General features: G+C 37.7%; 1 protein-coding gene across 1 annotated transcript; it reads left to right on the top strand.

The window, feature by feature from the left end:
• Positions 1-617: 617 nt before the first annotated feature.
• On the top strand, positions 618-11,350 carry LOC149231550 (uncharacterized). The gene is made up of 12 exons (XM_089381672.1): positions 618-1,699; positions 3,027-3,116; positions 3,547-3,783; positions 3,925-4,149; positions 4,255-4,369; positions 8,872-9,072; positions 9,701-9,813; positions 9,937-10,010; positions 10,230-10,324; positions 10,461-10,510; positions 10,662-10,713; positions 10,860-11,350. The coding sequence occupies exons 1-12, from the start codon at positions 911-913 to the stop codon at positions 10,862-10,864; spliced, it is 2,046 nt and encodes a 681-aa protein (XP_089237798.1). The 5' UTR covers positions 618-910; the 3' UTR covers positions 10,865-11,350.
• Positions 11,351-12,142: the final 792 nt, after the last annotated feature.

The raw sequence follows: 12,142 nt of genomic DNA, 5'->3' as shown, positions 1-12,142 counted from the left end.
TCTGCTTACGCTGCCTCCCTACCAACCTTGCTCTTGGACGTGAACCAACTTACTCTCTCTCAACACTCAGAGCCTCTCGTACCACCGTGCAAATGCATGTAATGCGATACCCACTACCACCACCTGGAAGGTATAATCACTACAACATTTAACGTCTGTCGTAATACCTCCCATGCCACCCGTCTCATCCATCTGATCGCACCTGCATTCATTCTGCCATAACTGTCCCTCTTTCATGCCTTCCATCTAATCGCTATTGCATGAGTCCCAAGTAAGACGATGATCTAGCCCGCATCCCGATCAAGAAAAATATTAAGAGATGTTAAAAATACAAAAAATTATAAAAATCCAAAATAAAAAAATGTAAATTAATTCTATTTTAATTATTAATTTATTTGACCCAAAAAAACTAAATATATCATTTCAAAAATGCCGAGGACAATGCACGTAGAAGGTGTAGTCTTGTTGAGTACTTTAGAAGGTGTAGTCTTGTTAAAAAATGCCGAGGACAATGCACGTAGAAGGTGTAGTCTTGTTAAGTACTTTATAGGCGTTGAAAGGGTGGAGAAATAATTTAAACGAAGACCCATTTTAACCTTTAGTCGATTTGAATTAAGGAAAATACTTCGTGGGCATGATGGACGGGGCTCCATAAATAGGTCGTTGAGATATACATTCATTTGCTTAACTACATTCACATAGTACATTTAGCGCCGTCCATAGGTTTGAGATTTTAGATAAAATTGTCAAATCACCGAGGCGTAAACCTCTCTGGGTTTTTTTAAGCGTTGTGCAGCACAGAGGCGAGGGCTCCATCAGAGCAGCCTCTGTATTTGAAGCTCTGTGAGGAATATTTGAATTGTCTGTATAGATAGGGTTTTTCTGAGTTGCAAAGCTTTAGCCCTAAAACATGGGACCTCGCAAAGTAACTAATAAAACTGCAGCCTCGACGCCTTCCAAGAAAGCAGCGGCTACCAAGGCCACCAAGAACACTACATCCAAAGCTCGGTCGTCGTCCAAAGTCCCGGCGGAGAATCGTTCGCCAGAGGCCGAAAAATCGACTTCGGCCGAGGTGAAATCTCCCGAGGTTTTGAAAGAGACGAACACTGTCAGTGAAGAGGAAAAGGAGGTTTTGAAAGATGCGGATGAAAAACCCTCAGTTGGAGAGGGCTTGGAAGATGAGAATGTTGCAGAAGATTCTCGAGCCGAAATTTCGGGAGGTAAGGTCGAAGATGCTGCAGCTGTGGCGGAGGTCAAGATGGAAGAACAAAGCGCTGGAGATTTAGAAGAAAAAACAGCGGAAAGGGATCAAGAAGAAGAGAAACAAAGCGTTGAAAATTTAGAAGAAAACGTTGATCACAATGCCGATGCAAAGTCTGCAGAGGATGAAGATAAGGAGGATGCTGGGAATGAAGCAGAGGTTGCCGATGCTAATGCGGTGGATGAATATTCTGAATTGCAGAACTCAGTGTTGACATTGGAGCGACGGAAGAGCAAGAAACTAGAGGTCTTTGTTGGAGGGCTTGACAAGGAAGCGACAGAGGATGATCTTAGGCAAATTTTCGAGAAAATGGGAGAGATTACCGAATTGCGGCTGATGAAAGACCCTCAAACTGGGAAGAATAAGGGCTATGCTTTTGTGCGCTACGCCACTCCGGACGAAGCGAAGTGTGCTGTGAATGAACTCGCTAAAGTAGAGGTACGTTGAAAGTAGTTTTGTGTCCATCGAAAAAGAGAAGTATGCTGTGGATTATTTTGTTTCTATTTTATTTCATAAATTGATTGTTGATCGGTGTTACGGAATGCTTCTGTAGACACTCCATGACACGTTCTATTCATTTCATTTTTTTCTTGTTCGATTACTTGTTCTATAATTGAAACTACTTATGTCATCAAAAGCAATTATATATTTTGATCTCCTCTAAAACTGTACCTAGACCAACTGTGCATGTCGAGTTTGGTTAGGCTTATTTTATATTTATTATCAATTTAAGATGTACTCTAGGGACGAAAAAATCAGGCTTCGCTAGAGACGAATTTTTTAGTTTGTAGCTGCAGTGAAAGTAATCTGGAGACAGTAATGGGAATGCTTATTTTATATTTATTATCAATTTAAGATATACTCTAGGGACGAAAAAATTAGGCTTCGCTAGAGACGAAAATTTTAGTTTGTAGCTGCAGTTAATGTAATCTGGAGACAGTAATGGGAATGAATTAAATACTATATTGTCAGCCTGGGATAGCTCCCAGTAATGGGAATGAATTAAAGACTATAGGATCAGTAATGGGAATGAATTAAAGACTATAGGGTCAGTTTGGGGTATCTCAATTAGCAATGGTAGTGGAAATAAAGTCTCACTGAATTGGAAGTGGAAATAAAATCTCACTGAATTCAAATCTGTGCTATCTCTGTCTCCGTGCTATCCCCGATGGAGATGAGAAGTCGGGATGAGAAGTTAGGGCTATATTGTCAGTTTGGGATATCTTAATTAGCAATGGTCGTGGAAATAAAGTTTCACTCAATTGGAAGTGGAAATAAAGTCTCACTGAATTCAAATCTGATTCAAATCTGTGCTATCTCTGTTTGCTATAGCCTATTCCCGATGGAGATGAGAAGTCGGGATGAGAAGTTAGACATGATGAAGATGTAGTCCTACCAAGCTTACAAAAAAATAAAAATTAAAGACTATTAAATACACCGATTTACTGCTTTTGTCGTAACATGATTGGCCATTTTGGAAGAAAGTTATAGTGTGGAAAGCTGTCACAATTTTTTTCTTCTATTTTTTATTTATTTTTATCAACAAGATGTGTTTTCTTGATTGTTTTTTTATTTTCCCATGTTTTTTTTACATGTTTAACCTTTACAGAAATAGTATCCATTGTTTTTTCCTTGTGCTTATTTAAAAAAAAATTAGCCACTGCTTATTGCATCCATGTTTCTTCCCATTGTATATAGTACTTTCTGGTGTTATGTATTTAATGAAAAATTCTTCTTTAATCCAATGACGTTTGCATTCTTTCAGATTCGAGGGAAGAAGTGTGGAGTTTCTCCCCTTGCTGAAAAGGACACCGTCTTCATTGGAAACATCGACAAGAACTGGACCAAAGATGATGTAAGGTTTACAAATCAGCGTTTAAAGAAACGATAGGGTGTTGTTGCTATTGGCCTTGTGTGTTCGCTACTGTTTCTTCATTCTTAATATATTAGAGTTTGAGGAAAGGCTTTATGTATGGGGTTTTTACTACGTTGGAATTCGTTAAAGAAACGATAGGGTGTTGTTGCTATTGGCCTTGTGTGTTCGCTACTGTTTCTTCATTCTTAATATATTAGAGTTTGAGGAAAGGCTTTATGTATGGGGTTTTTACTACGTTGGAATTCGTTGTCTTATTCTTTGAATATTATCGCCAGTTCATCATTCATTTTATCCGTACTGTAAACGGTTCGGGGATGTTTTTTGGGTTGCGTAAGGTTCAGCATGTACAGAAATGTCATTTACATATTAAAAAGTTCAAGCTGCAAATGTCTTGTTTGTGTCTTCGCAGGTTTTCAACAAGTTGAAGGAGCTGGGAGTCGAAAATATTAATGATGTCAGTGTGGTTGAAGACCCCAGCAATGCAGGAGTTAACCGTGGCTTTGCATTTATAGAACTGGAAACTCATAAAGATGCTCTAATTGCATTTAGAACATTGCAAAAGAATAGAACTTTCAAGGAGGATAGAACTATTAAGGTTGCTTGGGCTCAGCCTTCGAATGATCCTGATGAAGATGTAATGGCACAGGTATGACTAGAGGAATATTTATTGCTTTGTTCTTTAAAAGTAGTGTTGTACATCTTGTTTGTACATATGTGCTATAATCATTATTCTGTATGGTTCTAAACTGTAGTGCATGCTAAAGTGGAATCTTTGTTGCCTTTGCAGGTAAAGTCAGTGTTTGTAAATATCTTGCCTCCTACATGGAATGAGGAACATGTTAAAGAACACTTTGGCAAATTTGGTGAGATAGAAAGGGTTGTTCTTTCATGCAATATGCAATCTGCGAAGAGAAAAGACTTTGCGTTTGTGAACTATACTACTCGAGAAGCTGCTATTGCATGTATCGAGGCATTCAGCAAGGACGATGAGCTGATTGATGGAGATTCAAAGGTTTTCTATCTTTATTGCCCATGCTCTAAGAAAAATTACCTAGCAACATATGGAGCTTGTTGCAATTTCAGTTGGAACTTTTTTAATATTTTGGTTGTCATACAGGTGAAAGTGAAGGTGTCACTAGCCAAACCTGCACATAAGGGAAAAACTAAAAAAGTAAAGTCAAAAGGACCAAATAAAGGAGATCTAAAGGGAGGGAACAAAGGTGTTTCTCAAGGTAAAACAAATCAAATTTCTTTGATGACTATAATTTCCCTAAGAAGATATTTCTATAATTTGGTTTTTATGTTTGGTATAAAGTAGATTACCATGTACGACACTATTTTTTTATGTGATGTTGGTCACTTTTTAATGTGTAATTTTGTTGCTTTAGGCCTTCTGTTGATTGCTACTATATGGTAATTTATTATTTTATTGGCTTCCATTTATTGACTTCCATTTCTTTGTTAATTGAAATAGCTTTATAACCAAAATTACAAAGTGCAAACACATCCTTGAAATTTCTATTAATGTGTAAGTACAAGTGTTGAAAATATCAGTATTGGCAAAATATCGGCGAGGGTCCAGAAAACATCTTATTGGCAAGCATAAAAAATGCATAATATATTAATTTTTTTCTTCAGATTTTTAAACATATAAAGCATTAACAACATGAAATAAACACATTGGCACATAAATATGAAGAAAGCATTGATATATATGATGTCAAATAGAAATGATACATCAAAGGCGATACCAAATCCTACTGATCCCTGATAATTGTCCAATCAAGGACTCAAATGTGGAGAACCAGTACAAAATAACATCACATATATAAAAGTATCTCATCATCATGAGTTATATGTAGCAAAACAAATAAAACTAGCAACTATCTATCTGAAATAACTGCCCTCTCCCCCTTTTACGGGAAAACATGATGGGTTGTTTGCTAGGCCTACCGTTAGTAGTAGAAGGCTTTGGCCCTGCCTCTGCACCTAATCTCAAATAATGAGTGTTAGGTATGGAGCTGTGCTCTCCTATATCTATAGTAGATGGTGTTGATGCTGATGCTCCCACAGTGCCATGCTCCTCCTCCTCTTGCTGCCCCTGTTTTAATGGATCATCTGGCTCTAACCATGAAGGTGACTCCTCCAAGATGGGCTCCTCAAACTCCACCCTCCATTGAGACAATACATCAATATTGTCTAAGGAAATGGCATCTGGATCCATTGGTGCTTCTATTTGCCTCACTCGAAGTCGGATGTTATAATGTACATACACTAAATCATTGAGGTGTGTGAACTCCAACTTGTAAGACTGTAAAAAAAACTAATGAGTCTTGACTCTTGACACTTGAAGGTCATAAATTAAAAATTAAAAATTACAGTAAGTGTAATTGCTCAATTGAAGGCTGGCACTCAAAGTTATACCTGTTGCGCTTTTTTACGTGTATTTTCTCAAATACACTTCAATTTCCCTGAAGAGCTACATGTTTGACTCAAGATTCTTATGGCCAATTTATGCAAATTTGGTGCCCTTGCACCATAGCTTCGCCACCAAATATCTACAACAAAATAAAGAAATAAAAAATTCAAAAACTTAAAACATAATTAAACTTTCAAATAAAAGTTACATAATTGAATTTTAAAAAAATAGAATTATGAGTAAGGAAATTCTAAATTGAAAATTCTAATTTCTAATGAGTGATGACTTGTCACTTACGTGGCATGAAGAGGGTCATTTCCCTAATAGCATCATCAAAGCCAAATAGGCCAACACAATCCCGATAAAACTGTATCTCGCGATTGATTTTGCTACGAAGCTCAGGATCAGGTACCATCCTATGAATACAGGAATGGAGCCCTTCCATCACCTCACCATCAAAATCAAAGCCGCATTTGTATGAAAATGCGGGGTTGAGGAAGAGTGCTACTGCATGAATGGGTTGATGAAGCATCCATGTCCATCGACTATCAATCACATCCCATAACATCATATGCCTATCAAGGCCAGCAGAACCCTTGTTTGCATAATAAGAACGAATGGTCTCCTTGGCCCTATCCATGGCCTCATACAAATAAGCCATTGCAGGCTTCTCCCCATCTACCAATTTGAGAACCTTTACTATAGGTTCACTAACTGAGCATGCTTATTCTACTCCACGCCAAAACGTCTCAGAGTACACCATTTTTGCAATGGCTTTCCTGTCCTGTCCCCTGCTGTATCTACAATTACGCCAGTAATCAGACATAAACATTTGCTTCAACTTGAATTGACATCGAAGCAAAGATTGAAGAGTAATAAAGTTTGTGGCAAAACGTGTGATCGCAGGACGCTGCAACTCCTTGTTTTTAGTGAATTTCCTCGTGAGGCTAAGAACAAAAGCATGGTTATAAATAAACTTGGGGACGCTCCTAGCCGTATCAACCACCTCCTTGATGAAGGAGAGTTTCCCCATATCATCAAGCAGCAAATCGAGACAATGTGTTGCGCACAGAGTCCAGAACAATGTGCGATGCCTCTCCATAAGCATCTTGCCGACAGACACATAATTCGCTATATTGTTTGTTATGACTTGCACCACATTCTGCACACCAATTTCCTGAATGAACCCATCTAACAACTCACATATCGTTGCTGCATCTTTGATATGCTCCGATGCATCCACTGATTTAATAAACATGGTACCTTTAGGACACTGTACCAAGAAATTTAGAAGGGTCCTACCCTTCCTATCGGTCCAACCATCGGACATCACTGTGCATCCAGTAACTTCCCATGTTCTGTTCAACTCCGCCAATCTAGAGTTGATGTCTTGCTTTTCTACTTGAAGAATTGGCCCTTGCAACTCCTCATATGGAGCACTTTTGTACCCTAGGCCCACAACAACAATAGCATCATACATTGGCTGCCAAAATGGATTGGTTTTGGTGATGTTGAGAGGTAAGTTGCTCCAGAAAAGACACCTCCCCATGACTCTATCTGCTTCTTGGTTCTCCTTTTTTTTAACAAGTGATTTTATGCCAGGTTGTGATCCATGTCTTGTTCGTGGAACAAAGAGTTGATGTCCTGCTTTTCTGCTTGAAGAATTGGCCCCACAACTCCTCATATGTAGCACTTTTGTACCCTGGGCCCACAACAGCAATAGCATCACACATTCGTTGCCAAAATGGATAGTGGTTTTGGTGATGCTGAGAGGTAAGTTGCTCTAGAAAAGACACCTCCCCATGACTTTATCTGCTTCTTGCTTCTCCTTTTTTTTAACAAGTGATTTTATGCCAAGTTGTGATCCATGTCTTGTTCGTGGAACAAAAAATGCTGACCTCGCACTAGCAGTAGCAGGTGATGCTGTGGAGCCCCTCCCACTACTCTCAGCATCAAAATCAAGAGAAGATATGCCGAAAGATCTACTTGCACGTTCAGCCTTGTTTCTTTCTGTCTTTTCCTTCTTTTTGTCTTTTTCATCAATTGCCTCAAGATCTTTTTGTATAAGCTCCGGACTAGAAACTGTACAAATCTTAACATCATGTCCAGTGAGTCTAGCCTGATGGTATTTCAATCGTGTAACCCCTCCTGTCATCTTGGTCCCACACAATTTGCATGTAAGATATGCCCGATTTGTCCCACCATCAAGCTCCTCATACTCCCAAAATGGGTCCAAGGCTTTTGGCATATTTGAATTTTGTAGTGAGCTAACTCAAACCTAGGGCACCAAAAAAAAAATTTGGAATTGATAAGTAATAACCACTTGATTTTGCAAAATATTTTTTTTGCTACATTATTTGCAATGTGAATTCAATGAAAAACCATAAATGACAATAAGAGGGTGCATTTGGAAGTTAAAAAAAAATGGAGTTTGCTGCCCAAATATGGAGAAAACCCTTGCATTTGTTCATAGGCATGAAAATCATAGCAAATGGAAAAAAAACAAGCAAAATGTTTGTAGGCAAATAGGCAAGCAAGAATAATCGTAAAACTATCAAAAAATTCATTAACATAGGGGTTTATTTGAACATACCTGTTAATGGAAGAAATGAAATTGTCTCACTGTTCTTCAATCAACAAAATCTTCGTTTTTGGTGGCAATAATGGCTATTCAACACTCAAATCCTCCTTGGCAGCAAGTACATACCTCTCCCCTTCCTTCTCCAGCGATCAGAAATGAAAATGAATGAAAAAAAAACAAAATCAGCCTTTTCTAGCTGCGGCAGCAATTTTTTTCTGTGTTGTATGGGCGATATTTTGCTTGGTAGTGCGATATTTTCCCGAGATGTCGTCGATAATTCGGAAATATCGCGATATTTTCGGGGAGACAAAATATCGTGATATTTCCTTGGCGATATCTCGTCTCCCCGAAAATATCGCAACATTTGCGAATATCGGCGATATCTTGGCGATATTGTCAACACTTTATACCATACTAGTCTCTTATGTGTTGTTTCCTTAGAGCGTAACTATTTATACATTTAGATTTTTAGTATGTATTGATTTTCTTTAATTTAGATTTACTCTCTAGTTTGATCCTTCTTTTTTTCTGTTACATCAACGGGAATAGAAATATCTTTTGATCTGCTTAGTTTGATTAGTTCCACAGACCAAGTTGTATGTATGCCTTCTAAATTTTATATCTGGTGTAGTATATTACTATATTGTAGCTATTTATTCTTCTAGAGTACAAGATTTCTATCAACCTGTTTGTCTGATTTGCAAATCTATATCTGGTTTGTTGAGTGGAAACAGGTCATGTCATTGCAAAATATTCCTCGAACACAACAGCTGGTGCTGTAGCCCTTGAAAAGGGTGGCCAACCAACACTCCCTTCAGCAACGCTCCCTTCAGCAACTCTACCTTCAGCGGCTCTACCTTCAACAACTCATGAAATTCTACATATTTTAAGACAACAAGCAGCATTGGGACAAGGACATGTATCTGTTAGTGGAGGTGCTCATTTTGTTTCATGCTCAAACTTTTTGTTGGCTTTGAATTAAAGCGGTTGTATGCTGATGCTATTTTCCTTGGAAAACCTTTTCATTATTCTGAAGAATTACATACTATTACAATAAAATTTGGCATAATGGCAACCACAGGTCATCTCAGCCCATATACATTCCATCTATAGGAGTGATATTTTTGAAAAGCGTGAAAGAAGGATGTCCATTTCATCATAGAAAATGAATCTGAAATAATTAAGTAACCTAAAAGGCTATAAACTTAAAGAGACCCAGAAAGCCAGGGATATCTGTTTACGGTGGGGGATTCACAGGCAGCTGCATTAGCATCTTATGTATGGTCATCCTTCTCTCCCCAAATCAAGTCAGTGACATCAGTTTGTCGGGAGCATGTCTCTTTTCTTCTATATATGATATCACTCTCAGAATCCTAGTCTGTACAGGCAACTTGTCATGCTTGTAGTAGAGTTGGGTCCCAAATTGTGTTTTGATCGTGTTGGGTTGTTCTCTGTTTACACACACAATCTCTATTAGTAGACAGTGATTAAGCAATCCCAGGTTTGTGCATCTTGCGTTGTATATTGTGAAATATCATGTATGTCCATTTCTGAAACTTTCAGGTCATGTTGGAGGGCTTCAACAAGCACCTATGGTTCAAAACCTACAATCCATGGCTTCTGTTCAAGGGTATGGCCACACCTTACCAGGAGTTAAACGCTCACACACAGCGCTGGTAATATTCACATATTACTTGAATGTCTGTTATAGTTTTAATGTGAACTGCAATTGTTTAACATTTTCTGTTATAATTTTTCTTTATACAGTGGTGAAAGGATATGTAACATCTCTTTTTCAGGGTGACATATCTGTAAACTCGAGAGGTAATCCTCGTGCTCGCTTGGAGAGTACTACTGCAGCTGGAGGCTTAAGGTGTGCTTATTTTGTATCTGATACTAATATTTTTTTATCAGAGGCCACAACATAAAATGATGAAACTTAGGGAATACATTTCAATGTTGAGGATTGATGTTTCCCATTCCATGGTGGTTTTGAATATGAATATCATGGATCATGTTAAATGATGTGGGAACATTGTTGACAATTTTATTGCTTGTAACTCTAAAGAGGTTCTTTTTGTTGTTCTGGCAGCTATGGCTTGTCTGCAGGAGGACAGGGTTCTTTTTCCAATCCTATATTTGCAGGAGCATCTACAGAACAATTTTATCACCGTCCAAGTATTGGAGGTGCATTAGGCATATCTAATGGCTTTCAGTCATAATTTTTGCCTTAATTTTGGTTTATGTTCAAGTTCCCGTGCATCAAATCTTAGCACAGAATCATATTCCAATTATCTACACTTACCTTCGGACAAAAATGCAGGTGTACCTTATGCTACAGGTTCTGTAAGTTATGCCCCTATTGGATTTCAGGTGAGGTTCTGCTCTGATTATATGAATATAATCTGATTGTTTATTAAACATTGATTATTAATCTGTAAGCGTTAATAGTGTGACTTGTTATTAGCAAGGAATTTGTTGTAGGATTGTTGTTTTATGTTTTTGTTCTGCATATGTATTGTAGGGGGCATATGCACATGGTGGTCGTGGTGGTGGTGCCAGCTCCTATGGTAAACGTATGTGTTACTGTATTTAGCTATAGTGGGACATTGTAGCTATGTTTCTGGATACCTTTAGGCTCTTTTGTTAAGCTTTTGACATTTCATTGCTTTCTTGTCCTATGAGCTGATTTTGGCATCACAACTTGTTATTTTTGACACAGGTTGATAGTGCCAGGCATCATTTCTGGCCATAACCCTGACCTGGAGATAGGTTTCCATATTGGTTGTGGGTAAAGACATTATAGATATGCTGCTCAACAAAATAATCTCAAGCTTTTGCTTCACAAATTTTGAAAATCCTCGAGTTTTGGGCACTCTTCTACCTTGGCTCATTATAACGAGTGCAGAACTTAATTTTATCAGACTCCTTTCAGCAAGCTCATTTTTCTTTTCAACAATGAAATCGGAAAGGAGAACTTTCTTTGCTTATTGGGCACTTTATCAAGGGGGATTGCGATGTAAATTATAAGTTTTAAGCTTTCTGGGCTTGATGCAAACTTTTTTTGGTCCATTTCTTTACTCATTTGTTGAATATGAGTTGGAACTTGGATTGTTATCGATTGATATTCCCTTTTTTTGACATTTTGATTCCTCAGGATACATTGTGATACTCATCTGGTGCTTGTTTATCAGAATATTGGATCTTAGTCTACGAGCCTTTGAGTTTAATCCTTAGAAATGAGCTTTCAACAATGTACCTAGTCTGACTTGGTATGAGGTGGTTGTATTTTGCTTATTCAATCCTTGAGAGAAAACTGATAAGTTATGCATTGAATACAGCCTAATTTTCTTTCGAGAAACACATGCTAAAGTTGATGTAACAGCAAGTATACTTAAATGTGTTCTGATTTTATCTCACTAATATTTGTATTAAGATTCAATTTGAACTTTTCTTCTTGGTTTAACCTGAGAAGCCCATTTGGTGATATATCTCAGAACTCATTAATCAAATTCTGAACTTTAATCCTTATTTTGTTTATGAATCTTATTTAGTTTTCTCTAAAAATTGCGGATTGATGTCTTTTCCCTTCCTGATTGTTGTTGGAATGCTGGAAGTAATGTGAAAACTTATTTCTTCTGCATGCTTTATGAAAAGCATTGCCATTAACATTGGAATGCATTTTGGTGCATTGAACTAGGCACATTACACACCTTAAATAATGCCATTCACGGAAATGCTAGATTATGCTTCCATGAAAATCCACATCTTGGATTACATGGCAAACCTGAGGTATTGATATATATTCCTATCAAATCTAAATAACAGTGTTTTTGTATAAGTTACATTAGTTCAATAAAGTTTGATATTTGAGGTGGCTATCGAAGGATATTATCACCTTCTCTCTGTTTCTATGTTAATCTCTTATTCCATGTGCAAGGTTAGCATATTGTCTTTTCTAAACTGCCCGAGGTATGTTTCATGTCCCAAGAAATAGAGCTTTAT

This window comes from Pinus tabuliformis, chromosome J (genome assembly GCF_031772625.1).
Source record: "Pinus tabuliformis cultivar Carrire ecotype Pingquan chromosome J, CPIR1, whole genome shotgun sequence".
Classification (NCBI taxonomy): domain Eukaryota; kingdom Viridiplantae; phylum Streptophyta; class Pinopsida; order Pinales; family Pinaceae; genus Pinus; species Pinus tabuliformis.
Note: the sequence above shows the minus strand (reverse complement) of the source record. Positions and strands in the feature narration are given on the sequence as shown.